Source organism: Scyliorhinus canicula, chromosome 20 (assembly GCF_902713615.1).
Source record: "Scyliorhinus canicula chromosome 20, sScyCan1.1, whole genome shotgun sequence".
Classification (NCBI taxonomy): domain Eukaryota; kingdom Metazoa; phylum Chordata; class Chondrichthyes; order Carcharhiniformes; family Scyliorhinidae; genus Scyliorhinus; species Scyliorhinus canicula.
In genome coordinates, this window is record NC_052165.1 from 80,719,295 (window position 1) to 80,747,203 (window position 27,909).

The following is a 27,909-nucleotide window of genomic DNA, read 5'->3' on the forward strand; positions in this document are numbered from 1 at the left end:
CGGTGTCGATGGTCGCCGATGGACCCACCAATCGCTGTTTCCTGTCACTCAGCCAATTTTGCATCCATGTTGCCACTTTTATTCCAAGAGCTATAACTTTGCTCAGAAGTCAGTTGTCTGTCACTTTATCAAATGCCCAAGTACACCACATCAACTGCATTGCCCTAACTAAACCTTTCGGTTACCTCTTCAAAACAACTTCTAGCAATTTGTACAGCCATCGCCAGTCAGGCCCTATGTTTACCAGGGACCTGATGGACTGGATAAGTGAATGCCACATGTTCAACACCCCATTTATCCACTCATAGAACATAGAACAGTACAGCACAGAACAGGCCCTTCAGCCCTCGATGTTGTGCCGAGCAATGATCACCCCACTCAAACCCATATATCCACCCCATACCCGTAACCCAACAAACCCCCCCCCCCCAACCTTACTTTTTAGGACACTACGGGCAATTTAGCATGGCCAATCCACCTAACCCGCATATCTTTGGACTGTGGGAGGAAACCGGAGCACCCGGAGGAAACCCACGCACACACGGGGAGGACGTGCAGACTCCACACAGACAGTGACCCAGCTGGGAATCGAACCTGGGACTCTGGAGCTGTGAAGCATTTATGCTAACCACCATGCTACCCTGCTGGTATCAGACTCAGATATCAGATCAGCAACCTTCATTTGTTTCCGAGGCAATGTTAACTGTTGATTGTCGCTAGCCAAAAATAAGAGATTAATTTTTCCTGATTTTATTTTATATGGAAATATTAATCAATCAACAAGCCAAAAAACAGGACTCAAAGCCCAGAGCCCATATCCGACCGCGACTGTTCATCCCGACAGTACTGAATTTGGCTTCCAGCCAAGCCTAAATGCACTGGTGCTCACCCACACAAACCATTATTGTAAAGAAATGCTGACTCTATCTGCACTTTTACCTGTGTGACTCCGTTTCAGGCCGGTGTTCGTAGACCTGGCATTGGGACAGGCGCACAATAGCGCATGCTGTCAGAAGCTCCAAGGCTCCAGTCTGGATCTTAGCCACTCTCGTCAAGAAGGCCTGGTGAATATATTTAACAGGAAAAACTTAATATGGTCAATAAAAATAGACAGTTGCAAGATAAACCGTTTGTCTGGTGTTACAAATCAAGTTCAAAGGGTGTGTAAGAATGAACACAGGCAAAAGACAGTAACAGCTTGAAACATGCAAAATTCAGACTTACCCATTCAAATATACACTGTAGACTTCGTTACAGATAAACCTCTGCACTCAACTAATTACTCTGAATCACTGTTCCTAATTGGGTTTGTAATAAATAGGCATCTCTAAATTATAAAGGTTAAAGCGGCCAACTTATCCTCTTTCCCCAGTGTTGTAGTGGTCACTTACATACAACATCATGCAGAATGATTATGCTACTAGACTACTAGTAACAATCAAGAAAACAGGAGTTTAGATCCCAGCGGAGTAGTTTGAGAATTTCCACGCAGTTTTAAAAAATTCCTAGAAATAAAAAGCTAGCACCAATAAAAGTGACCACAAAGTTGATGAATTGCTATAAAACCCACAAAACAGAAAACCAATTACCAGCCCCGTAAACTAGGTCCTAGAAAATACTGGATGACTCTCTTACCACAGCTCCCAGGTTGTGCAGAGAGAAAGGAATGTATTTTGTCACAAGCCCTCAGCTGAGAAAGATCTGATTTAGCTTCCAGTGCAACTTCTCACAGGCTGGCTGGAAGCATTTTAAATTGCTAGGCAGAGTTGATCGAGAGAACCCAGACCTGCTCTACTGCTTTCCAGTCTTAAGCAGAGACAGACACTGAAATGGAATCAGCCTGTCTGTTCCAGAAGTTTCTGAATGGCTCCACCAATTCCAATTGAAAATAGAAGATGTCCGGGAATTTCAGGAGGAGGGTTTGGCTGCGAGCCAAGACCATCAAAATGACATAACATAGAATTTACAGTGCAGAAGGAGGCCATTTGGCCCATCGAGCCTGCACCGGCCCTTGGAAAGAGCACCCCATTTAAGCCCAGAACTCCGCCCAATACACGTAACCCAGCAACCCCACCCAACCCCTTTGGACACTAAGGGCAATTTATCATGGCCAATCCACCTAACCTGCACATCTTTGGACTGTGGGAGGAAACCGGAGCACCCGGAGGAAACCCACGCACACACGGGGAGAACGTGCAGACTCCGCACAGACAGCGACCCAAGCTGGGAATCGAACCTGGGACCCTGGAGCTGTGAAGCGACAATGCTAACCACTGTGCTTCCATGCTGCCCCTAACGAGCCACACCACATAACACACTGCATCAAGGAGTGCCTGGGTCAGTCCAAATAGCAGCTTGGGGAAGGGGGCTTCAGTTTGAAACCAAAAATCCAGTTTTTAAAAAGAAACAACAGCCAGCAAAAAGCAGCCAGCAAGACATGGATAAAAAGGACGTAAGGATTAGACAAGGACTTACAAGAGGATGCGTACAATACGCACACACATATATGTATATTAGAGATATATAAAATACATAGAGGTACAGTTTAAGCTGCAGCAACTTGTGCGTAGCCCATTACGGCTTCTTTACTACCCCCCTTTTCTGTTGGAAAGAAAAACTGAAATTTGAAAGTCAGTTTTAGGCTAACTGGCAATAGTTCAGCCTGCAAAACGAGCTTGCTCCAAGCGTGTGATTACATAGTTATAGTCTTTCTGTGGCCAGTGTCTTCACTGTTAGCAACACAGGACGCTTCAGCTGTGTGTTAATCAGGTGCAAGATTCACTGCGTTGGCCTCTGTAGGAGTCTGCACATCCAATGTTGCAGAGGGCTGGTACCATAGGCCGGATAACTGAAGTGCTATGTTATCTGTTGGTGCTGGTTCTTGCAGACAGTGACGGCAATAGCATATGCAGTGGGCACCACCCGAGGCCACCAACTGGTCCTAGCCACGGCTGTATCCTGACCATATGACCTAGTGTTAGAGGGCCAAGTCAGTGGCTACCTTAATCATACTGCATTTCATTTCTCAATCTGCATTGAAGGAGGGCATCATTCAGGTTAGTTTCAAGTTTAGGCTGCAGTAGGAATTGTGATTCTTTGGCGCCTGTAGCAGTAGGAATTGTGATTCTTTGGCGCCTGGAAAATAAGTCATTGTGCTGATGAGGGCAGGCCTTGTCGTGGAAGACTTTGCAGACGAAGGAGTGCTGTATGGTAGTCTGTTCAATTCCGTGCACATTTCTCTTGAAAATGCTTGGCTGAGCCCGTTCTACCAAGCCTTTGGACTGTGGATACATGGGGCTACTCACGATATTCTCAAAGTCCCATGTGCGACCAAAGTTGCAAAATTCAGCAGCCATGAATTGGTGAGTGATGTCCATCGTGCATCTCTCAGGGATGCTGTGTGTGGTGAAGTGTCTCTTAAGCTTGATGACGACTGTTTTACTCGCCATGTTAGGCAGGTAGTCGGGTTCAAATTACCCAGAATATGAATCAATAAGACTGAATATTAATTAACATTCCATTCAAAGATGTCAGCTGCTGTGAATGCCCATGGGAGTTCCGCAACTTTGTGTAAATGCAGCGGTTCCTTTGCGTGATGTGGCTCGAGTGTATTGCACAGTGCATATCTGGAGATTTCCCCTTCTATGTCTACAAACACGGACAGCTAGTACAGTGATTCCTTGGCCTAGTATCTGGCTGCTTCCAATCTGGGGTGCCTTGGTGCAGTTGTGTGTAGTACCTCTGGAGGATCATCAAGAGGATGAATCATTGGCATGCAGTATTAGTCCATCCTGTACAATCAGTTTATCCCTGATGGTGAATCACTTCCAGTGGCGGTCATGGAGGGGTAGGTCGCACATTTGATAGCTCCCACCTGAAACCGGCTTTTGGACTTTTTCCCCCCCGTTTTTTAACGGATTTTATGGGATAAAGCAGTGAAGAGTGAGACAGTAAGGAGAAATCCCCCTCCGGTGTATGGAGAATTGGACCAGAAGTGGACATGTGAGATGACAAAGTCCTATAAGGAAGACGCAAGTAGAGCTGGTAACACGGGACAGCATCGCAGAATCAAGGGCTGCGGGGTGACGGCACAGTGGTCGACGGAGTAGCCGGTGAAGTTTTTCAAGGATTGCTTCGCCAAGCTGAAGAAGCACACGCTGGACCCGATTAAGGCTTCGATTGATCAGTGGTTCAGAATCAGGAAACCCACGGGAGAGCGATACAGAAAGTGGAACAAAAGTTGTCCGAGCATGAGGAGTATATAACCGTGCTGGAAAGCTAGGTAGGGATGATTAACGACCGCCAGAAAAGAATGCAGAAGCTGGAGGACCTGGAGAATAGGTCCAGGAGGCAGAATCTCAGAATTGTTGGCCTGCCTGAAGGCCGTGAGGAATCGGATGCGAGAGCCTATGTGACGTGTTGGCGAAGTTGATGGGGGCTGGGGCGTTCCCTCGGCCCCTGGAATTGGACAGAGCCCTCGCGAGGAAGCCCAGAGCAAATGAACCGCCAAGGGCCATGGTGATATGTTTTCACCGTTTCATGGACAAGGAACACATTTTACGGTGGGCCATGAAAGAACGAAGCAGCAAGTGGGAGAACTGTGAGTTGCGCATTTAACAGGACCTGGGAGCGGATTTGGCCAAGAGGCGAGCTGGGTTCAATGGAGCAAAAACGACCCTCTTTAAGAATGGGGTGAAGTTTGGGATGCCGTACCCAGCCCGCCTGTGGGTCACGCATGAGGAACGGGACTTCTTCTTTGAAACGCCAGACGAAGTATGGACCTTTATTAAAGAAAAGAAGCTGGAAGCGAATTAAAAGACATTGAAGCCTTGGAGAAGTACTGTGGCAGCAATTTGCGGTCCTGGATTGTAAACATTTAAGTAGCTCTATGTGAAATAATGGGCTGTGTGGATGGTAAAGATTGATCTGTCTTGCAGGGACCTTGTTAGAGGGGGGGGGGGGGGGGGGGGGGGGGGGGGGGAATGTGCTTTGAATTTAGTTCTGCTTTTTGTGTGATTATTTTTCCAAACATAGAACATAGAACAGTACAGCACAGAACAGGCCCTTCGGCCCTCGATGTTGTGCCGAGCCATGATCACCCTACTCAAACCCACGTATCCACCCTATACCCGTAACCCAACAACCCCCCCTTACCCTTACTTTTTTAGGACACTACGGGCAATTTAGCATGGCCAATCCACCTAACCCGCACATCTTTGGACTGTGGGAGGAAACCGGAGCACCCGGAGGAAACCCACGCACACACGGGGAGGACATGCAGACTCCGCACAGACAGTGACCCAGCCGGGAATCGAACCTGGGACCCTGGAGCTGTGAAGCATTTATGCTAACCACCATGCTACCGTGATTGTTTCTTCACAGTTTCTTTTTTCTGCTGTTTGTTTACTGGGGAATGTGATGCTTTTAAAATGTTTATTCATGTGGGGGGGTGTGGGAAGAGAGGAGAGTACAATCGGGAGCCAGGGGTGGGAGCTATTGAGTCAGCTATCAGGGGAGGAATTGTTACTAGGGGACAAATGGGAGGTCGGGAATGGTGATGGAAAATCGGTGGTGGTGGTGGGGGGAGGGGGGGGGGGGGGTTGGAAGCCCCCCGTCCAGATTGATCACATGGGGAAATGGAATATGAGAGGACTGAATGGGCCGGTCAAGAGGGCTCACGTGTTCACGCATCTGAGGGAACCGAAGGCGGACGTGGCAATGCTACAAGAGACACACCTAAAGGTTACAGACAGACGAGATTGAGGAAGGGGTGGGTTAGCCAAGTGTTCCACTCAGGACAGCACTCAAAGACGGGTGGGAGAATCCACCCGGGAGTGCCGGGTGATTTACGCCACGCCGCCCTGACACCCACACGCGATTCTCCCACCCCCCCCAAAACGGCGTGTCGCGTCTTGCGACAGGCCGCTTGGAGAATCACCGTTCCAGTCGAGCGGCGATTCTCCGGCCCGGATGGGACAAGGGGCCTGCCTAATCCGACCGGCTCACGCCGGCGCCAACCACACCTGGTCGCTGCCGGCGTGAACAGCGCGTGACCGCTGCGTATGAGGCCTGTGGGGGGCGGAGGGAGGATCGAGCACCAGGGGGTTGCTCAGGAGGGGTTGGGCCAGCATCTCTGAAAGACGCACTCTCTTCCCTCCACCGCAAGATCAATCCTCCATGTCTTGCGGGGCAGCGGAGGGGAAGACGGCAACCGCGCATGCGCGGGTGACGTAATTTAGGCGCGGGCGCCAAGACCTGGCGCGCGAGATTGACGCGGCGCCGCTCCTAGACCTCTGGGGGTGGGAGAGTAGGGGGTGAGGAGCGGCCTCCGACGCCGGAGTGAAAGACTCGGGTTTTCACTCTGGCGTCGGCACTTTGTCTCCCTTTGGGAGAATCGCGTCTCAGGGGTGTAGCAACCTTGATCAGCAAACGGTGGAATTCGAGGCAAGGAGAATCGTGTCAGACAAGGGGGGTAGGTACATAATGGTGAGCGGGAAGCTGGAGGGGGTGCGAGTGGTACTTGTGAACATTTATGCTCCGAATTGAGACGACATGAAATTTATGAGGTGGGTGTTAGGCAAGATCCCAGACAAGAGTCACATAACCTGATCGTGGGAGGGGACTTCAATACAGTTATTGATCCGCAATTGGACCGGTCAAAATCTAGGACAGGCAGGAGGCCGGCTGCGGCAAAGGAATTGAAGAGTTTTATGGAAAAGATGGTGAGAGTAGACCCATGGAGGTTTGCACGGCCGAGGACAAAGGAGATTTCCTTTTTTTCCACATGTCCACAAGTTATACTCTCGCATCGACTTTTTTGTTCAGAGCAGGGTGCTAATACCGAAGGTGGTGGATACTGAGTACTCGGCAATCGCAGTGTCGGTTCATGCCCCGCACTGGTGGATCTACGGGTTAGTGCGGAGAGAGGGTAACGCCCGCTGTGGAGACTGGATGTGGGGTTGCTAGCAGACAAAGCGATCCGTGGGTGGGTTAACAAGTCCATCCAGAACTACTTGGAAACAAATGATACGGGGGAGGTATCTGCAGCGACGGACTGGGAAGCTTTGAAGGCAGTAGTCAGAGGGGAATTAATCTTGATATGAACCCACAGAGAAAAGGTGCAACGGGCTGAGAGGGATACGTTAGTGAATGAGATACTCCAGGCGGACAGGAGGTACTCGGATCCCCGGACGCGGGGCTACTGCTGGAGCGGCGGAGGTTACAGGTGGAGTTTGGGCTGTTGACCACAGGGAAAGCAGTGGAACAGTTGAGGAAGGCAAGGGGGACGATCTGGAGTATGGGGAAAAGACAAGCAGGATGTTGGAGCACTAGCTCAGGAAAAGAGAGGTGGCCAGGGATATAGGTAAAGTAAAGTGTTGAGACGGTAATACTGGCCTGGACCCAGTGGGGGTGAACGAGGTATTTAAGGACTTTTATAGTAAATTAGATGAGTCAGAACCCCCGGCTGGGGTGGAGGGGATGAGGCAATTTCTAGATCAGTTGAGATTCCAGAGGGTGGAGGAGGACTTGGCGGAGGGGCTGGGAGCCCCAATGGAGATTGAGGAAATAATCAAGGGGCTGGAGGGCATGCAGTCGGGCAAGGCCCCGGGGCCTGACAACTACACGGTGGAATTCTATAAGAAGTTTGATATTGAGCTCACTGCTGGTGAGGACATGTAACGAAGCAAGAGAGAAGGGAGTCCTCCCCCCAACAATGTTGTAGGCCTCAATTTCATTGATCTTGAAACGGGAGAAGGATCCGGAGCAATGCGGATCATACAGGCCGGTTTCTCTACTGAATGTGGATGCCAAACTGCTGGTACAAACTGCTGCAAGATACTGGCCACAAGGATAGAGTTCTGTGCCACAGGAGTGATAGGGGAAGACAAGACAAGATTTGTTAAGAGCAGGCAACTCGAAGCCAACGTTCGATGGCTTGTAAATGTTATTACGATGCCGTCAGGAGAGGAGGCGGAGGTGGTGGTAACGATGGATGCGGAGAAGGCTTTTGATTGGGTGGAGTGGAATTACCTCTGGGAAGCGCTGGGAAGGTTTGGGTTTGGTGAGTGCTTTATTGACTGGGTGCAATTTGTCTATCAGGCACCATTAGCAAGCGTGTGTACGAACCGGCTGAGGTTGGGGTATTTTGAACTACACCGAGGGACAAGGCAAGATTGCCCCCTCTCCCCGTTACTATTTGCTCTGGCCATAGAGCCATTGGCCATGGAGTTAAGAGCCTCTAGGAACCGGAAAGGGCTGGTTCGGGGGGGGGAGGGGGTTTTGAACACCGGGTCTCGCTCCACGCAGATGACCTGCTCGTGTACATTTCGGATCCGTTGGAGGGGATGGGGTAGTAATGCGAATCTTGGGGGAATTTGGCAATTTTTCAGGGTATAAATTGAACATGGGGAAAAGCGAGATGTTTGCGATCCAGGCAAGAGGGCAGGAGAAGAGACTGGGAGGGCTGCCGCTTAGAATGGTAGGGAAGAGATTTCGATATCTGGGAATCCAGGTGGCCCGGGACTGGGAGGTACTACACAAGTTAAACCTGTCCCGGTTGGTAGAACAAATGGAAGGGAACTTTAAGAGATCGGACATGCTCCCGCTATCACTGGCGGGGAGGGTACAGACCGTGAAAATGGCAGTCGTCCCCAGATTTCTGTTCGTCTTTCAGTGCCTCCCCCATCTTCATCCCTAAGGCCTTTGTCAAGGGGGTGAATAAGATTATTTCGGGCTTTGTGTGGGCGAGTAAAACCCCGTGAGTGAAGAAAGTGTTGCTGGAGCGCAGTCGGGGGGAGGTTGGGTTGGTGCTGCCGAACTTCTGTAATTAATACTGGGCAGCTAATATAGCCATGATTAGGAAGTGGGTAGTTGGGGAGGGGACGGCATGGGAGCGGATGGAGGCGGCGTTATGTAAAGACACCAGTTTGGGAGCATTGGTAACGGCACCTCTGCCGTTCTCGCCGGCCCGATACTCCACAAGTCCGGTGGTAGTGGCGGCTCTGAGAGCAGTGGAGGAGATACAAGAGTGTGGAGGGGGCATCGATTTGGAACACGATTTTCACTACCACAGGTTTGTACCGGGTAGGCTAGAGTTGGGTTCCGGATTTGGCAGAGGGCAGAAATGAGAAGGATGGGGGATCTGTTTATAGATGCGTTTTCCCAGCAAGAAAGCCTTGGAGGATAAATTTGAATTGCCAGCAGGGAATGGTTTTAGCTATTTGCAGGTGTGCAACTTCCTGAGAAAACAGGTGCCGGCCTTTCCGCTGCTGTCGCCACGGGGGATACAGGATAGAGTAGTTCCCAGTACCTGGGTGGGAGAGGGGAAGGTATCGGATATTTACCAGGAGCTTTCGGAGGCGGAGGAATCTACAGTGAAGGAGCTTTAGGGCAAGTGGGAGGACGAGCTTGGAGGAGAGGTGGAGGCGGGTCTATGGGCGGATGCCCTGAGCAGGGTTAAAACCTCCTCATCGTGAGCCAGGCTTAGTCTGATACAATTTATGGTAGTCCACCGGGCACACATGACAGGGGCTAGGAGAAGCAAGTTTTTCGGGGTAGAGGACAGGTGTGTGAGGTGCACGGGAAGCCCAACAAATCATGTCCACATGCTTTGGGCATGCCCGAAGCTTAGAGGGTTTTGGCAGGGTTTTGCTAAGGCAATGTCCACGGTGCTAAAAACACGGGTGGTGCTGAGTCCGGAGGTGGCGATCTTTGGAGTGTTGGAAGATCCGGGAGCGAAAGAGGCCGACGTTCTGGCCTTTGCCTCCCTGGTAGCCCGGAGACGGACCTTATTAATGTGGAGCGACTCGAAGCCCCCGAATGTAGACATCTGGGTTAGTGACATGGCTGGGTTTCTCAGTCGAGAAAAAAAAGTTCGCCTTAAGAGGGTCAATGAAAAATGTCAGTAGACGTAGTACTCCAGGGGGGGGGGGGGGGGGGGGGGGTGTGTGTGTGTGTGTGTGTGTGTGTGTGTGTATGTGGATTGATGTTATATGGTTGAGGCGTGTGAAGATTCGGCTGGAGGGGAGAAATGTGTATTTTACCATGTTGATGTCATTGTTTTGTTACTGTTATAACATTTTTCAAATACCTTAATAAAACATTATTTTAAAAAAAATTTCTGATGGCGAAGAATGTGCGGAGCTCCGAGGGAAGCTTCCTTGAAGATTCTGGTCAGAGACTCATGATAATGCTGTGCAGTTGTCTGTGATGTCCATCTGCAATGCCAGAATTCTTTTTTCAAAATAAATTTAGAGTACCCAATTATTTTTTTCCCGATTAAGGGACGATTACGCGTGGCCAATCCACCTAACCTACACATCTTTGGGTTGTGGGAATGAGGCCCATGCAGACACGGGGAGAATGTGCGCAATACCAGAATTCTTGAGTTCAATGAGAGGACAGTACCTCTATTGCCAAAACATTTATGTCTTCCTCACAATCTGCTTGATCTATGGTGGGTAAGAGGGCTCTGGAGAGGACATCTGCCAAGTACAGCTCCTTGCCATATTTGGAACCATGCTAAGATTGTACCATTGCAACTTTAGCTTCATGCATTGCAGCCATCCAGACATATTGTTGAGAGGCTTTTTAAAGATAATTATGAGTGGCTGGTGATTGGTTTCAATAATTGCAGGACGACCAAGTATGAAGTCATGGAATTTGTGAGAGGTGAAGACTAAAGCAAGAAGTCACATTTTGATCTGACAATAGTTAGTCTCAGTGAACAAAGAACAAAGAAAAGTACAGCACAGGAACAGGCCCTTCGGCCCTCCACGCCTGTGACGACCGTGCTGTCCGTGTAAACTAAAATCTTCTACACTTCCTGGGTCCGTATCCCTCTATTCATGTATTTGCCAAGATGCCCCTTAAATGTCACTATCGTTTCTACTTCCACCACCTCCTCCAGCAGCAAGTGGGCTGGTTTAGCTCACAAGTTTAAATCGCTGGCTTATAAAGCAGACCAAGCAGGCCAGCAGTACGGTTCGATTCCCATACCAGCCTCCCCGGACAGGCGCCGGAATGTGGTAACTAGGGGCTTTTCACAGTAACTTCATCGAAGCCTACTCGTGACAATAAGCGATTTTCATTTTCAAGTTCCAGGCACCCCTACCCTCTGTGTAAAAAATACTTGCCTCGTACATCTCCTCTAAACCTTGCCCCTCGCACCTTGAACCAATGCCTCGTAATAATTGACCCCTCTACCCTGAATTATGACATCGAGTCATCATCCACTGCAGCTCATTAACGACCTTCTGCTTCATGGCTATTCTTGGTATTCTTTTCAGAGCACAGGCTGCCGGTGGTACCTATCATCTCGTCTCGCATTTTATACAACTGGGAGCTTACCAATGATGGCACAGATGAAGAGGTCTCTATGTGCTGTCATCTCTGAGGCTTGGAGTTGCAGAGCATGTACTTCTGACCCAAGCTGAATGAGCTCCAGTGCAATACTGTCGCCAGTAGTGGGTTTATGTTCTGGTCAACTATATGGAACTTGAAATTTCCCTCTGTGCAGTGAGGAGTTGCTGTGCCTTCGGTGTGAACTCTCTGGCGCCATAAGCCATAAGGTGTGTCTTGGTTCTGGTGCGTCATAGGGGTCTATTTCCCATACTTTTGGCTGGATGGTGCATCATCCTTCGCTCCAGTGTCAGACTTGACTTTAAGTTTGGCTTTACTGCAAATTATATCAAGAGTGGTGAAAATCTCAGCCTTTCCTGTGACATTGTTGACACTGTCACAATACAATGTTGTTGCAGGAGGTTCTGTAGCTTCACTGCTTTGGTTGAACTCCAATTCATTCAACTTCCTGACACTCCTAACCCTGGAAGATCAAACAGCTGCTATGGGGCAGATGAGGGCTTCTGGTGTTTGTATCTTCAGCACATGGCAAAGTGGATCCATTTCCTGCTTTTATTGCATCTTTTACCATATGCAAAATGAGCTGTACTATTTTGTAGGTGCTGGCTGTTGCATTTGGCACCAGGGGCCCACTGTACTGTGAATACCTCAGTTTCCCATCTAAAATCTCTTTTGTTTCTCTGATTGTTCGTTTAACTTACAGGTATTGCTATTCTAGCAGCAGTTGCTTGTAGATTAAATCGCTATATACTCCGCAAACTACTCGATCCCTGATTATGTCTTCAGTGAGAGTTCCAAACACAAATTCCTTTGCCAATATTTTTAGGGTGGCTGCTTAAGATTGCATTGACTCATCTGTTCTTTGGTTTGTTGAACTGAACGTATTTCCATCAAGGGAGACGGCTGTTCTTGAACTGTTTCAGGATTATTGCGGAGCTCACTCTTTCCTCCGAGTGTAAAACAAACGACTTGAATTTTTCAAAGATCTCAGGGGTTTAATAGGGTAAAAGCCTATATCCTTTTTGACTTGTCAAGAGTCTACAGCACCGCAGCAAATGCGTCACTCCTTCTGGAACTTTTCAAAACTACTCGCAATGTTTTCATCAAATACAAGTGGATCGGTGTGGTCAAGTCATTGCGCCCTGCACTCACCAGAGCAGCCTTCTTCAGCAGATTTAATTGTGAGTAGGTACACTGCATAGTTGTGCCTCTGGCCGTCCCTTACTTGTAGGAAAATGATCCATCATCAGTCTTCTTGCTTTACTTGCTAGCAGCTAGCTAGGAAGAAGCTCTCCTCTGTGATTTGTCACCAAAAGCAGGTACATACAGGATGCTTGACATCAAGTGTACATGCAGGGCTTGTATATATCATTGCTTGCTTTGATAAGCTGGTTGAGCTTATGGTGTCACCACCGTGATCTGCATGGATGAGAGCAAGGGAATACAGGCCTCCTCCCTCCTGATATGCGTGGCCTGCTCACTGCTGCCACTTATTGCCGGAAGACTGAGCACAGCCTCATTTCCTTCTTATTTTAAAGGCAGCAGCGTCCACCATTCTCAATAAAAATGCCGGCAGCAGCCACTGGGTTATTTTTCCGCGACCCTCCCGAAACCCACCCATGGTCACCGCCTGCACTTTGAAAAACCCTGCCCTGAATCACTGACAAGGACTTTCAAGGGAGCTTATTCCTGAGCTCAACAGCTACATACATTTGCGCTCCCAGAGATAAGTTCCACACTCCCACCACGTTACCTCTCTTGGAGCTGTGTCATCATGTTCTCACCTGACCACTTACTATAAGTCTCGATAAAATGTTCGAATAATAATCCTGATACTAAGTAAGGCTGAAATAGTAGATTACATCCTCTTGTTATGTCCCCCATTTTCTGTTTCTTATTCAGCCAATTGGTACATGCAACAATAGGGTGGGAGGAATGTCAAATGGTTGATGTGTGTGATATGGTTTATTAACTCATATGGCTCCAGCAGTTTCCACTACTGGATATAGCTGTAACAATTCGTATTTCAATCAAGTGTTGAATGAAGGATCAGTAACTAGTGCTGTACTGTGTCCATTTCTCACTGTTCACACATATTCCAAACGGCTGGGAACAATTCAGTTCCCTTATGAAGCCAAAATGGAAAAACAGACCTGCTGATTAAAGCTGGTGAAAATAATAGTCCAAACCTGGAGTAGAAGATGAGTTCTTGAATGCAGCTGCCTCTTAGTTTGATGAATACCCTTTAAACTTCATCCCCCTCAAGAAGCAGATACACGTGCACACACACTTACCATTTTGGATTCATAAAGGTACAAGGCTTTCAACAATGGGGGCTTGGGACTGAGCATGCTCTGAAGTGTGGTGTCATCCTGGGTCAGGCTGTCTGTCAGTGCTTTGAGGTAGCCAGTGTTGGCGAGGTAGTAGAGCCACTGGCTGTGTTGGTCAATAGCCACAATCCGGTCCATCACCGCCAGTGCCAGCATCTGAAACAAGAAAATCAATCATCTCAAAATAGCTACAAGACGGTGGTGTTGGTCGTGTCTAACAGCAGCTCACTGGAGTCAGTATCCTCGGTCTTCCCGTGTGACCCAACAAGGAGAGTCTGTTAGATTGTTACAGGTATCACAGCAGAGCCCAATCATTCTCAGACTTAACATCGCCACTTTGTGGTGGGAGTCACTAAGCAACAGTCAGGAATCCAAGTAGCGTTCCTTTCTCTAATCACACGGTGTTGCAGCCAAATGTGATGCCCCTTTTGCCACCCTGAATAAGATAAGTTAAAAAAGCCAAGAATGGGAATCATTGTATTTGCTTGTACATGATGCAAGTATTCATTAAACCAACTAGGAGCCTCCACCTTGGCATTGGGTCGCACAGGTTGACTAGCTCCTTGGGTAATGGCTCCAGAGAGCTGTTGGTACACATGGCCCACACCACGGTCCTCTAGGGGATTTTGAGACAAGTTCAAAAATGGGTAAAAAAAAGAACCTAATGTCTGGGGACTGCTCACTTGTGAAATACTTCTATTTTGTGGTTGAAATTGAATTAATTTTCTCTTCCAAAGCATTTGTTATTTAATGAAAGATAAGTAACAGCTTGACTCACACGAGTACTATAAAATAATGACATGCCAGTGTTATGGAAAAGAATCTAATACAGGACTGGTTAAACACCATTCATTGTAACTCCTCCCGGGGCGGTGTTTGCCCATACTTACTCGCCCGATTTCATGCCCATCACAAGCATCTCGACAAACAACCTCCATCAGCGATACCCCGTAACTCTCTATGATGGTCATGTTGTCTTTTTGCAGCTTGGTGAACTCATCCTCTGGAGCAGTCAGCCTCTCCCACATGGTTTTCTGCCCTGTACCACCCAGTTGAAAAAAGAAGGACAGTATATGAAGTGACCTGGCCCAAGGCAAACGTCAGGATTAAATTCGCACTAAGTGGGGGCAATTATAGGGGAGGGAACATTTAACTGTCACATAGTGTTAAATTGGTAATAATAGGTTAATTGTTACTTCGCTGGGTATATATAAAGGGGAAACATAATTTGTGAATTTGTTCTTTGTGCTTATTGGTTGCTTTGTTTCACTCTAGAGTTTAGCGGGGAAACAGATGAGACAATGGGTGTGCGGAGTTTTATGTCTTTATTACCAACCAGCCATTGGAACTTGACAGCAATCATTTGTCACTTCTGGGACATGATAGAACATTCTAAATCAACAGGCAGTGTCTATAAAATGCTTCCTTGTGAAATACTTCTTTGTAAATTCATTTTAACTGTATTTCACCACATCTTTCTTTATATATATTCATCCCCCTTTCCTTACCTATTCTCTCCTTTGCTTCCCCCTTCCCCCACATCTACATCTGTCACAGTTTACCCTCCGATGTTACTTGTTCTGCTATTTGGCCTTTCACACCTTTTGTTCTCCCTGGGGACTGCCATTAGCACTCTTTCCCTTGGTTTCTGTGGCTATGACTCATCTTTCATTCCCTCACTCCACAGTATAAATATTTCCCACTTTCTCTGCCTTTTAGCTTTGACAAAGGGTCACCTGGACTCAAAATGTTAGCTCTTACTCTCCCCACAGATGTTGCTAGACCTGCTGAGATTTTCCAGCATTTTCTCTTTGGTTTCAAATACTTCTTTGCAGTGGGATACAAAATGGAATGTTGAAATTGAATTTATTTTCTATTCCAAAGCATTTCCCTTATTTAATGAAACACAAGTACAGCTTGACTCACATGCACACTAATGGCAGTGTTATGCATAAAATTAAAAACGTGCAGAATGGGCTTCCAGAGCAACGCAGGTTTTATTTTCCCAGCATCCCTAAAATCTGACCAGCTGATTCAGTGCATCACCCACTCTAGGATTGAACCTCGATTGAAATCTGGATCTCCATTGCCCAATTGCAGTAGAGGCCAAAGTTCCATCTTGGTTGTACTCCTGTGGTGGAACTTTGCTTGGAATTTTGTGATAACCCCCCCATCCCCCATATTTTTTGGCAGTATGAAAACGCAAGAGTTTCCGACCCTTTAAAGAACAAAGCACCCCCCAAGAGCTGTCACTAACCAAGTAATTACAGTCTGGGGGTGAGTCATTTTGGGGTGGAGGGTTTCAGATAGGGAGGGAGGTTTCTTCAGGTCATCACCAGCAGGAGCTCCTCTGCAGACTATAGAGTTCCCGAATAGAACATAGAACAGTACAGCACAGAACAGGCCCTTCGGACCTCGATGTTGTGCCGAGCAATGATCACCCTACTTAAACCCACGTAACCCGTATACCCGTAACCCAACAACCCCCCATTAACCTTACACTACGGGCAATTTAGCATGGCCAATCCACCTAACCCGCACATCTTTGGACTGTGGGAGAAAACCGGAGCACCCGGAGGAAACCCACGCACACACGGGGAGGACGTGCAGACTCCACACAGACAGTGACCCAGCCGGGAATCGAACCTGGGACCCTGGAGCTGTGAAGCATTGATGCTAACCACCATGCTACCGTGAGGCCCCATAGGGACCCTATGAAGGGACCCTTCCACCTCCACCCAGCCCTCAGCCTGCAGGGAGATCACCAGGGTTTGCAAGGCAGTCTCCCCATGCACTGAAGTGCCCACATTCCGTCGCTGCAATGGGATAGGATCTTTAATTTACCACTTGAGTAGTTCTGCTGGTCTCTAGGCAGGAGATCTATCCTCGTCAATGTCCTTTTACTTCTGGGTTATGAGATCAAACTCTGCCTAGACTGACGGAATGATTATGGCACGATCTTGGGATGGAACAGAGAATTTTGTTCTGCACTGGACTGCATATAAGTGACCCGAGAGTGCCTGATGGGACAATTAATTTACTGAAATAGAGCATACTCCATTCTTTGGCTTTAATCCCTCACTCAAATAAGTGAAAAGAAAAAGGATTGTTCACAAGCTGCTATTGCCTTCACCTGAAATATTCATATCCTTAACAGAATGTTACATACCAGTTTCCAATGTGTCTGGTTCATCTGGTTTCTGACTCATCTGTAGATAATACAGCAGCGCTCCATACAGGTGGGCTCTGACACGCTGGAAACCCCCACCTGTCAGCAAAGCGAAAGTGTCAGTGCTTCTGTCAATCAACATGACTAATACATAGAAAACGTTACCCTGAGGTAATAGGACATTAATACAAGATAGTCACGAAGGAACCAAATAAAGAACTTAGTAGGAATTTCTTGACACGAAATGTAGGACATGCTGCCACATGGGGCGGGAGGGGCACTGAAGCAGATGGCATTGATGTAATTGAGAGAGATTGATGCATTCAGGAAGGACAAAGGACTGGAGAAAGGTGGGAGCAGCTAGGAAGACATCAGTCATGTTTGATGAGGCGTGTTAATAGAAACACTTTGCAGACTGAAACAGTCTGAGTCTGTACAAATGTAACTCTTCTGCAAGATATCCTTATACAAGAGGAAATTATATTTCAAAAATTGTGCGTGTACTGACTCAGGACAAAGTCCAAAGTTGAAGCATTGCTCAAAACAAAGACAATGATGCAGAATCTTTGCCAATGTGGGAGCAGGGACTGGAGTCTGAGAAATCCCTCTAGTGGTCTAGGTTATTAACTGCAACTTCACATTTCACTGCACAAAACATGATGGCATTCGGGCACCACTTCAAAGTTGGAGCTGCTGTGGGCAAACAGTATCTACAGTAACACAGAATCAATGTAAAAGACCCAACTACCACATGCTCCAACATTCGTGGCCAGCCGTTTTGAGGGTCCTGAGAGCAGTTAACCAACACGGAAAGATGGAGGTTGAGGGGGTACCTGATTGAGGTCTACAAAATTATGAGAGGTATGCACAGGGTGGATAGCAACAAGCTTTTTCCAAGAGTGGGGGTGTCAATTACAAGGGGTCACGATTTCAAGGTGAGAGGGGAAAGGTTTAAGGGAGATGTGCGTGGAAAGTTTTTTACGCAGAGGGTGGTGGGTGCCTGGAATGCTTTGCCAGTGAAGGTGGTAGAGGTGGGCACAATAGCATCATTTAAGATGCATCTGGACAGACATATGAACGGGTGGGGAACAGAGAGAAGTAGACCTTGGAAAATAGGCAACAGGTTTAGATAAAGGATCTAGATCGGCGCAGGCTGGGAGGGCCTGTTCCTGTGCTAAAAAAAAACACTTTCTTATTGGTCTATTCTCTGCATCCTAATATTAGTAATTCTCTGCATCCTAATAATAGTAGTATCAAGGCCGGATGACACTTCCCAAGTTTCCAAATCTTCAGACTTCACACTCTGAAAAGCAGTACACGTCCGCAAGTTCGAAGTTAGTAAGGGCAGGGACTCAGACTGCTCAAAAACTCAACAAGTAATATTCAATAGTCAGGGATTCACACAAGCATGGATTCATTTTTAAAAAGTCAAAAGATGGACTTGACGGCCTCATTCCATCTCTTAATGACGCTACGACCTCCGGGGCAAAAAAGATATTTGACACAGAAGTCAAGTTCTTGATCTCAACCCTGTATTTGCCTTTGTAAAGGGGCACAAAATAGTCCTTCAGCACCTCAAGCCTGTTCCACCATTCAATTAGATCACAGCCGATCTGTATATCAACTCCATCACCCCTGGATCTATTTCTCTTACCTGAACAGAAATGTGCAATTGACCACCTACTCAGAGCCACAACCCCTTTTTTTGGGAGAGTTCCAGAAGTGCATCCTTTCAGCAAGTTCTTCTCTTGACATCATTTCTGAACGACCCAGCTCTAACTCCAACATTATGCTGTCTTGTTCAGCCCCCCCCCCACCCCAAAGGAAATAGGAAGATAGTGTTGCATTGATAGCTAATCTGTTAACCCCCATATCAGGGCTGCTGCTAATTTGACAGTAATGCAAAAATCAAAAAAATTCATACTGCTCCTTGTGTTTTTTATCCATTTACAGGATGGGGCTAGACCAGCATTTATTACCCATCCCTAATTGCCCAATGCGATGGTGGTGGTGAGCTGCCTGCTTGAACAATCAGTATGGTGTAGGTAAACCTACAGTGCTGATAGGGAGGGAGTTTCAGGATTTTGAACAAGCGACAGTGAAGGAACAACAATATATTTCCAAATCAGGATGGTGAGTGGTTTGGAGGGGAACTTCCAGGTGTTGGTGTCCCAGGCATCAGCTGTCCTTGTACTTGTAGATGGTAGTGGAGTTGGAGTTGAAGGTGCTGGCTAAGGAGCCTTGGTAAACTCCTGCAGTGCATCTTGTAGATGGCACACACGGCTGCCACCATGGTGGTGGAGGGAGTGAATGTTTGTGGATGGGGTGCCAACCAAATGGGCTGTTTTGTCCTGGATGGGGTCGACCTTCTTGAGTGCTGCTGGAACTGCATTCATCCAGGCAAGTAAAAAGTATTGCATCACACTCCTGACTTAGTACATAGAATATACAGTGCAGAAGGAGGCTATTCAGCCCATCGAGTCTGCACCGACCCACTTAAGCCCTCATTTCCACCCTATCCCCATAGCCCAATAAACCCTCTTAACCTTTTTGGTCACTAAGGGCAATTTAACATGGCCAATCCACCTAACCTGCACGTCTTTGGACTGTGGGAGGAAACCGGAGCACCCGGAGAAAACCCACGCAGACACGAGGAGAACGTGCAGACTCCGCACAGACAGTGACCCAGCCAGGAATCGAACCTGGGACCCTGGCGCTGTGAAGCACTTGTGCTACCGTGCTGCCTGACTTGTCCTTGTAGATGGTGGACAGGCTTTGGGGAGTCAGGAGGTGAGTTACTCGTTGCAGAATTCCTAGCCTCTGATCTGCTCTTGTAGCTACAGCATTTATATGGCTAGTCCAGTTCAGTTTCTGGTCAATGGACAATAAATAATGGTGGCATGTTCATTGGAACCCACCAGTTCGGATGATGAAATCCAAGAGCTTCCTGAGGATAATGTGAAGAGACGAATCTCCGATAGAGGCAAAGCCAGCTGACAGCTCTCCTAATGACGCGGTGCTGCCGTCAAGGATGGTGACATGATGGGGGTGGGTAATGACAGCCTGTTTCTGCTCGCTGCGTACCGTCTGGCTGAGGTGAGCAGTGAGAGTGAATACCGCTCCGGCAACCACGGGCATGAGTTCCTGGGCAGCACCCTCTTGGAGGATCTAAGAGTGAAAGACAGAGACAGAGTCACACAAATCTATCAAGACATTGTAAATGCTCCCAAACATTTCTTTGCAATCTTACCATTTTTCAATTTATTTTATGCTTTGCATTCACTAGCTTTTATTTAATTTTACCAGACACTCAAGAACCTGTCACTCTTCTCCTTTAAGCTGTTCACACACTTTTAAAAAATATATACACACACACACAGACACACAAATATATATATATCTAAATATATATATATTTATATATATAAATATAAATAAATCTTCTCTCAATATGCATTTTTGTCTCCTGTTCATATCACTTTTGCCATTTAACTGTCTCTAGTTTTCAACCTAAGCACTTAATTGGTTATTCTGTTCCTTTACATGTGGTCTTGATTTCCCTCCGAGCCAAATCCTCTTTTCTTCTTTAAATGCTGCTCATCTGTAATAGATGCCAGTCACAAGGAACAGCTCAAGTGTTATTCCTATCGCAAGGTATTCGAAATCTACAATTAATGTCCACTCCTCACTTAACACCTGTGAAACTGAAATCGTTTTGCAACACGATACTGCTGACTCTGCTTATGGGCCGAGTTAGATTCAGAAAGGTCTCTGGGGTGGGCGATGTCTCTGGGGTGGGCGATGTCTCTGGGGTGGGCGATGTCTCTGGGGTGGGCGATGTCTCTGGGGTGGGCGATGTCTCTGGGGTGGGCGATGTCTCTGGGGTGGGCGATGTCTCTGGGGTGGGCGATGTCTCTGGGGTGGGCGATGTCTCTGGGGTGGGCGATGTCTCTGGGGTGGGCGATGTCTCTGGGGTGGGCGATGTCTCTGGGGTGGGCGATGTCTCTGGGGTGGGCGATGTCTCTGGGGTGGGCGATGTCTCTGGGGTGGGCGATGTCTCTGGGGTGGGCGATGTCTCTGGGGTGGGCGATGTCTCTGGGGTGGGCGATGTCTCTGGGGTGGGCGATGTCTCTGGGGTGGGCGATGTCTCTGGGGTGGGCGATGTCTCTGGGGTGGGCGATGTCTCTGGGGTGGGCGATGTCTCTGGGGTGGGCGATGTCTCTGGGGTACAGCTTGACTCACATGCACACTAATGGCAGTGTTATGCATAAAATTAAAAACGTGCAGAATGGGCTTCCAGAGCAACGCAGGTTTTATTTTCCCAGCATCCCTAAAATCTGACCAGCTGATTCAGTGCATCACCCACTCTAGGATTGAACCTCGATTGAAATCTGGATCTCCATTGCCCAATTGCAGTAGAGGCCAAAGTTCCATCTTGGTTGTACTCCTGTGGTGGAACTTTGCTTGGAATTTTGTGATAACCCCCCCATCCCCCATATTTTTTGGCAGTATGAAAACGCAAGAGTTTCCGACCCTTTAAAGAACAAAGCACCCCCCAAGAGCTGTCACTAACCAAGTAATTACAGTCTGGGGGTGAGTCATTTTGGGGTGGAGGGTTTCAGATAGGGAGGGAGGTTTCTTCAGGTCATCACCAGCAGGAGCTCCTCTGCAGACTATAGAGTTCCCGAATAGAACATAGAACAGTACAGCACAGAACAGGCCCTTCGGACCTCGATGTTGTGCCGAGCAATGATCACCCTACTTAAACCCACGTAACCCGTATACCCGTAACCCAACAACCCCCCATTAACCTTACACTACGGGCAATTTAGCATGGCCAATCCACCTAACCCGCACATCTTTGGACTGTGGGAGAAAACCGGAGCACCCGGAGGAAACCCACGCACACACGGGGAGGACGTGCAGACTCCACACAGACAGTGACCCAGCCGGGAATCGAACCTGGGACCCTGGAGCTGTGAAGCATTGATGCTAACCACCATGCTACCGTGAGGCCCCATAGGGACCCTATGAAGAGATGTCTCTGGGGTGGGCGATGTCTCTGGGGTAGGCGATGTCTCTGGGGTAGGCGATGTCTCTGGGGTAGGCGATGTCTCTGGGGTAGGCGATGTCTCTGGGGTAGGCGATGTCTCTGGGGTAGGCGATGTCTCTGGGGTAGGCGATGTCTTTGAGGTGGGTGATGTAGGTGCTTACGACCAGCAGGAAGCAAAAAAAATCGGTGCACACTTGTCTTTCTTTCTGGTGGTAGAGGCAAATGTACCATTGAACTTTTTACTGATACAGTAAAAAAAAAAAATCGAAATCGCCATTGGGCGCGATTCACCCAAAAGGGAACTAAGTCCCCTAGCGAGCCTGTTCAGCTGCGTGTTTCCCGGCATTCGGAGTGTCGAGAAACATGTGGTTATTCAATGCGACTCGCTTTGAATAAGGGGCCTGAATGGGGAACGCATGGCTGAAGCCGCACATAGCCCTGCTTGGTACAATGGGGAGCTCTGCTCGCCGGAACTCCCCATTATAGCGAGAGATTTGTACCTCGGGAATCTGCACATTGGAGTAAGGCTTATTGCCTCGCTCCAACATGCAGAATTGCTGAGCCCATTCATAATTTATACACATGTATCAAATCTTCCCTTCATTTCCTTTACCCCATGAGATGGTCCTAGCTTCTCCAACCTAACCTTGTAGATAAAATTCCCCATCCTCTGATCCATTCTGTTAAACCCCTGCACCTTCCAAAGGATTCTCTTTCATAAAAGTGTGGTGACCAGAACTGAACGTAATACTCTTGCTGTGACTGAACGAAAGTGATTTTTAAGAAAGCAAAAGGGAATAAAAACAAACTGATTCTGACGGTGCCCAGGGCTTTGTTTGAAATCCTCAAGTCCTACCCCTCCTAATTGATGATATACGAACTACAGAGACTGAGAAATTAAGAAATCATTTTTGCAGTTTATGATGCGTTTTAGTTGTTAATATTTCAAGTGCTTACAATCATGAAATGTGTCGTGTGATAGAAACCTACTGCTTTGCATTTTTATATCACCTTGTCGTGGAGCTCATGTAGAAGGTCCCGAATGACAAGCTGCCTGTCCTCTTCCTGAATCAGATCCAGTGGACATGCTGCAAGTATAATCTCGACGAGGTGGCGCCAGGACTCCAACATATGCCGTTTGGCGTGGAGACACTCCCGTAACTTGTTCCTCTCCACCACATGCTGCAAGATTGTGTTTATCTCCTGAACAACATGGTCACAATATTAGACAAAGGGAACGCTAGTCAGCTGGCAACCTATAAAACAGTTTTTCACTGCTAAAGATAAATAGGCTGGTGTGAAAAGAAAGTCTGGGAATGCTGGATCATCCCAGAAACCTGGGACATTCACAGCAGGCCTGTCAGGGTGTGAAAAATGAAGAGAAAAGTTTGGGTGGAAACCCTCTGTAACCAAGTCTCCTATCTTTACAGATGCCCACAGACTAATCAAATGCAGACCATGCTTGCAAATTAAAAGCACCCATTCTCTTCTCATGAATGTTTTACTGCAGCAGAGTAAGTTGCCTCTTGCAGCTCTCCTCTTAACCTCTCCCTCATTTGTTCCAAAAGCTTTAGTGGAAGGAATCATTGATCATTGGGTCAGTTCCACACAGAAAACAGCCCAGTTTGTTCTGCTTTCACCCCCGTACCTCCCGACATTAAGAACCCCCCCTGCTCTTTAAATAGTGCTATGGGATCTCTCACATTCACCCGAGGGATTACATCCGTCTGTCTAGCCTCTAGCGAGGGGCTGGTTTAGCTCACTAGGGGCTGGTTTAGCTCAGTCAGCTAAATCGCTGGCTTTTAAAGCAGACCAAGCAGGCCAGCAGCACAGTTCGATTCCCGTACCAGCCTCCCCGGACAGGCGCCGGAATGTGGCGACTAGGGGCTTTTCACAGTAACTTCATTGAAGCCTACTCGTGACAATAAGCGATTTTCATTTTTTATCCAAGGACAGCACGTTCGCACAGTGCTTCACAGCTCCAGGGTCCCTGTTCGACTCGTTGCTTTGGTTGCTGTCTGTGTAGAGTCTGCAAGTTCTCCCTGTGTCTGCAAGGGTTTCCACCGGGTGCTCCGGTTTTCTCCCACAGTCCAAAGATGTGCAGGTTAGGTGGATTGGCCATGCTAAATTGCCCTTAGTGTCCAAAAAAGGGCGGGTGGGATTACTGGGATAGGGTGGAGGCATGGGCTTAAGTAGGGCCAGTGCAGACTCGATGGGCCTCCTTCTGCACTGTAAATTCTCTGATTCTAAATGGCTTCAAAAGTATAGCACTCCTTCAGTTTTGGACTCAAGTCTCAGCAGAGATTTTACGCTCTCGGCTTTGAGTAGGACGTAAACCCATGACCTATGACTCAGAGGGATGTGTGCTACTACTGATGCTCCTTTGGTGCAGGCTATCCTCTGGTATTGGCCCAAGTGTCCATTCCCCGTTTAATCGGCAAGCTCTTCAATCACAACTGCATCACATAAGAGATCAGCTAACTCAGTGCAGGCAGTAAATCAAACCCGGGAGCTGTACCAGAACAGATTTCACCTGGAGCCCCCACTCGCTTCTCACAATAAACAGAAAATAAAGTGGAGCAGACAAGTAACTCATTGCACATGAAGTCTCACCTCCATCAGTAAAGGTCTTTGTCCTATGGCTGCCATTCCCTGCAGAGCATTCACTTCAGCAACCAGTACTCTGTGAAGGAGCTGGAAAGTAAAACAAATTGCAGTGAAAATGTCAACAGTATGCGGTTATATTACATTATATATCAGTACTTAAATCAGGTTAAATTAGATTATATATCAGTACTTAAATCAGGTTATATCAGATTATATATCAGTACTTAAATCAGTTTATATCAGATTATATATCAGTACTCAAATCAGGTTATATTAGATTATATATCAGTATTTAAATCAGGTTATATTAGCTCATATATCAGTACTTAAATCAGGTTATATCAAATTAGATATCTGTACTTAAATCAGGTTTTATCAGACATATTGAGGCTGGTTTAGCACAGAGGGCGAGATAGCTGGCTTGTAATGCAGAACAATGACAGCAGTGCGGGTTCAATTCCCGTACCCGCCTCCCATCTTTAAGCCAATGAAGTAACTTCATTGAAACCTACTTGTGACAATAAGCAATTATTTATCTAACATATCTGAAGGATGGTATCCTGCTAGCTGATTTGCAACATCCCTCATCAGGCTTCACTATATCACGAGAGAAAATAGCTGACAGGGCAGGCAGCTCATTACAGTACAGTCATAGAGTGCCTTAAATACGAACATAGGACTTGGCAACAGGAGGATTGACTCTTGGAGCGCACTTCACCATTCAATAAGAGCATGTTTGATCTGGGTGTGGTCTCAACTCCACTTTCTGATCTGGTCTGCCCTCCCTCCACAACTCTCAACCTTATTTATCAAAAATCTGTCTCACTCAGCAGGGAATAATTTCAATGAATTCACTAGGCTGGTTTAGCACAGAGGGCTAAATAGCTGGCTTGTAATGCAGAACAAAATAACAGCAGTGCGGGTTCAATTCCCGTACCCGCCTCCCTGAACAGGAACCTGAACATGGCAACTAGGGGCTTTTCACAGTAACTTCATTGAAACCTACTTGTGACAATAAGCAATTATTAATTAAATAAATCCATTCTGGTGTAGAGAATGCCACATACTAACAACGTTGTGAGAAAAAACTTAGGGAGACTTTGTATTCTTAAACTGTGTCCCCCAGTTTTGATCTTCCCCCCCCACGAGCAATCATCCTCCCTGTATCAAGTTCCCTGGCATGTGGGCTGTGACCAGGGTTTGAGAGCCTCACACCTACCCTTCCATACACTTTCACCACTGCTGAGGAGTCACATGAACCCCCCTCCCTGCAGGATCAGATCGGTGAGGGTTTCACGCCAATTCTTCGGTCGTGAAAGACCACATATGCTCCGCTGGCGTCAGCATTTAGTCTCCATAATGGAGAATCCAGCCCCCTATCTTCCATCTTGCATTTTGTCTTGTGTAGTCCCAACTAATTATCCATGATCTTAACTCACCCGTACTTCTAGGTTTCCTCCTCTACCTTCACAGTCAGTGGCTTTGAGGAACTAACAGTAAGCACTTTGAAATAGTAAATTGGATTGTGATTCAGGGTAAATAATTATTGCACATGCCGTGATAGGAACAATCTACGTTTGTTTCTTCTCGGACTCAGCAATATGACCACAGTCATATTTAATGTAGCTATGCCGCTGTGTGATGTTTGAGACAGTCACTCAAATGTAGAAAGCTGCCCACCATCAGCTGTCTCTGCCCTGGGCAGAATCAGCTCAATTGGCCAATCATTTTGGGGAGGAGTCAGCCTTGTCCATAGCCCATACATCAAGGCCTCAGCTGGAATCTACTGACACAGGCAAAGAATGTTCAATTGTTGGCAACGGAAGGGAGTACTAATCATACAGGAAATGCTCAGGGTAAAGAGAGTTGGAGATGACGGAGGAGTGAGGGCAGAGAAAATAGCAGAGATAGAGCGAATAGACGTATGAAAAAAGAAACGCATGACTCACAGGGAATATAAACAATGTTAGGGGAAGAACGATGAATTAGCGGGAATATAACAGGACTGAATTTCAGAGATAGTGGGAATACAAACAGAGGAAACATTAGAACCATTTTTTAAAAAATTAAATAATATAGTGGTAATGTGGTAGGGGCAGGAAACAGATTGAATGTGGATACTGGAGTGAGAGAGAGAGAGAGAGAGAGAGAGAAGACAAAAAATGTTAATGTTGCCACCCAGTTACCTTCACATTGCAGACAGTCTGGCCTTGTTGGTTCTTGTGCTCACAGTTAGAGATGACTTGTTCAATCTGGGCACGATCGAAGAAATCCAAATGAAGCTCCTCTGGGGTCTCCTGGCAAAAGTCAATTGAGTCTAGAATACTCAGGATCTTTCGACGTACTGGGTCAAAAGCAACATTTGAGTATTAAGACTCGTGGGAAACAACATTTTGAAATAGTAATTGATTGCTAAATCTACAATATTAAATTGCATTGCTCCATCACCTAGGGCCCTTCACAGGGCATTACAAAACAAAACTCGGCGCAGAACCATGTAAGGAGATAGAAGGGCAGATGATTAAACGGTCGATAGGTTTTCAGGAGAGGCTTAAAGATGGAAAACAGGGGGAAAGATGGAGGGGTTTAGGTGAGCGCATTCTATGGCTCGGGAGCTGGGGCAGCCAATGGAGATCAGGGATGCCGAAGGGGGAAGAATTAGAGGTGTTGCAGGTGTCCTCGGAGACTTTTAGAGAGATTTTTGGGGGGGGGGGGGGGGGGGGGGGGGTGGTGGTAAGGCCATAGAGGAATTTGAAAACAAGGTTGAAAATTTTAAAATAGAGACATTGTTTAACTGGGGGTCAGTTAACACAGGAGTGATGGGTTAACGGAATCTGGGTGCAGAGTTTTAGAAAACCTCAAGTTTACAGGGGATAGAACAGGGGAGCCCAGCCAGGAATGCAGTACGTCTAGCGCAGGGGTGGGCAAACTACGGCCCGCGGGCCGCATGCGACCCGCCAAAGGTCTTTATGCAGCCCACCAAGTCATTAAAAAAAAAAATTTTTTTTTTTTTAATTTTTAATTATTTTTTTTAAGGTTAATGGGGTTACTTACTGGTATAGGGTGGATACGTTGACTTGAGTAGGGTGATCATTGCTCGGCACAACGTCGAGGGCCGAAGGGTCTGTTCTGTGCTGTACTGTTCTATGTTCTAAATCATAACCGGGTGAAGTAATTATTTTACTTAATATACTATGCGGCCCTTTAAAATTGTGAATTTCTGAATGTGGCCCTTGCACGGAAAAGTTTGCCCACCCCTGGTCTAGCGGTAATAATCACATGGAGGAGGGTTTCCGCAGTTCAGCTGAGGTAGGGGGTAGAGTGGGGAAATATTACAGAGGTGGAAATGGGCATTGTGGCGGTGCAGATATGTGGCTGGAAGCTCACCA

The 27,909-nt window shown here is 47.3% G+C and overlaps 1 protein-coding gene across 1 annotated transcript in view; it reads right to left on the reverse strand.

Moving 5' to 3' along the window:
• Positions 1 to 27,909, reverse strand: part of nup205 (nucleoporin 205) — a 133,744-nt gene that overhangs the window by 24,943 nt on the left and 80,892 nt on the right. Inside the window, exons 26-33 of the mRNA XM_038781018.1 lie at positions 26,707 to 26,864; positions 24,527 to 24,607; positions 22,925 to 23,116; positions 19,779 to 20,028; positions 16,861 to 16,959; positions 14,582 to 14,730; positions 13,656 to 13,847; positions 940 to 1,061 (exon numbers count right to left, since the gene is read on the reverse strand). Of these exons, the coding sequence (XP_038636946.1) occupies positions 940 to 1,061; positions 13,656 to 13,847; positions 14,582 to 14,730; positions 16,861 to 16,959; positions 19,779 to 20,028; positions 22,925 to 23,116; positions 24,527 to 24,607; positions 26,707 to 26,864 (1,243 nt within the window). The remainder of the gene's footprint in view (positions 1 to 939; positions 1,062 to 13,655; positions 13,848 to 14,581; positions 14,731 to 16,860; positions 16,960 to 19,778; positions 20,029 to 22,924; positions 23,117 to 24,526; positions 24,608 to 26,706; positions 26,865 to 27,909) is intronic.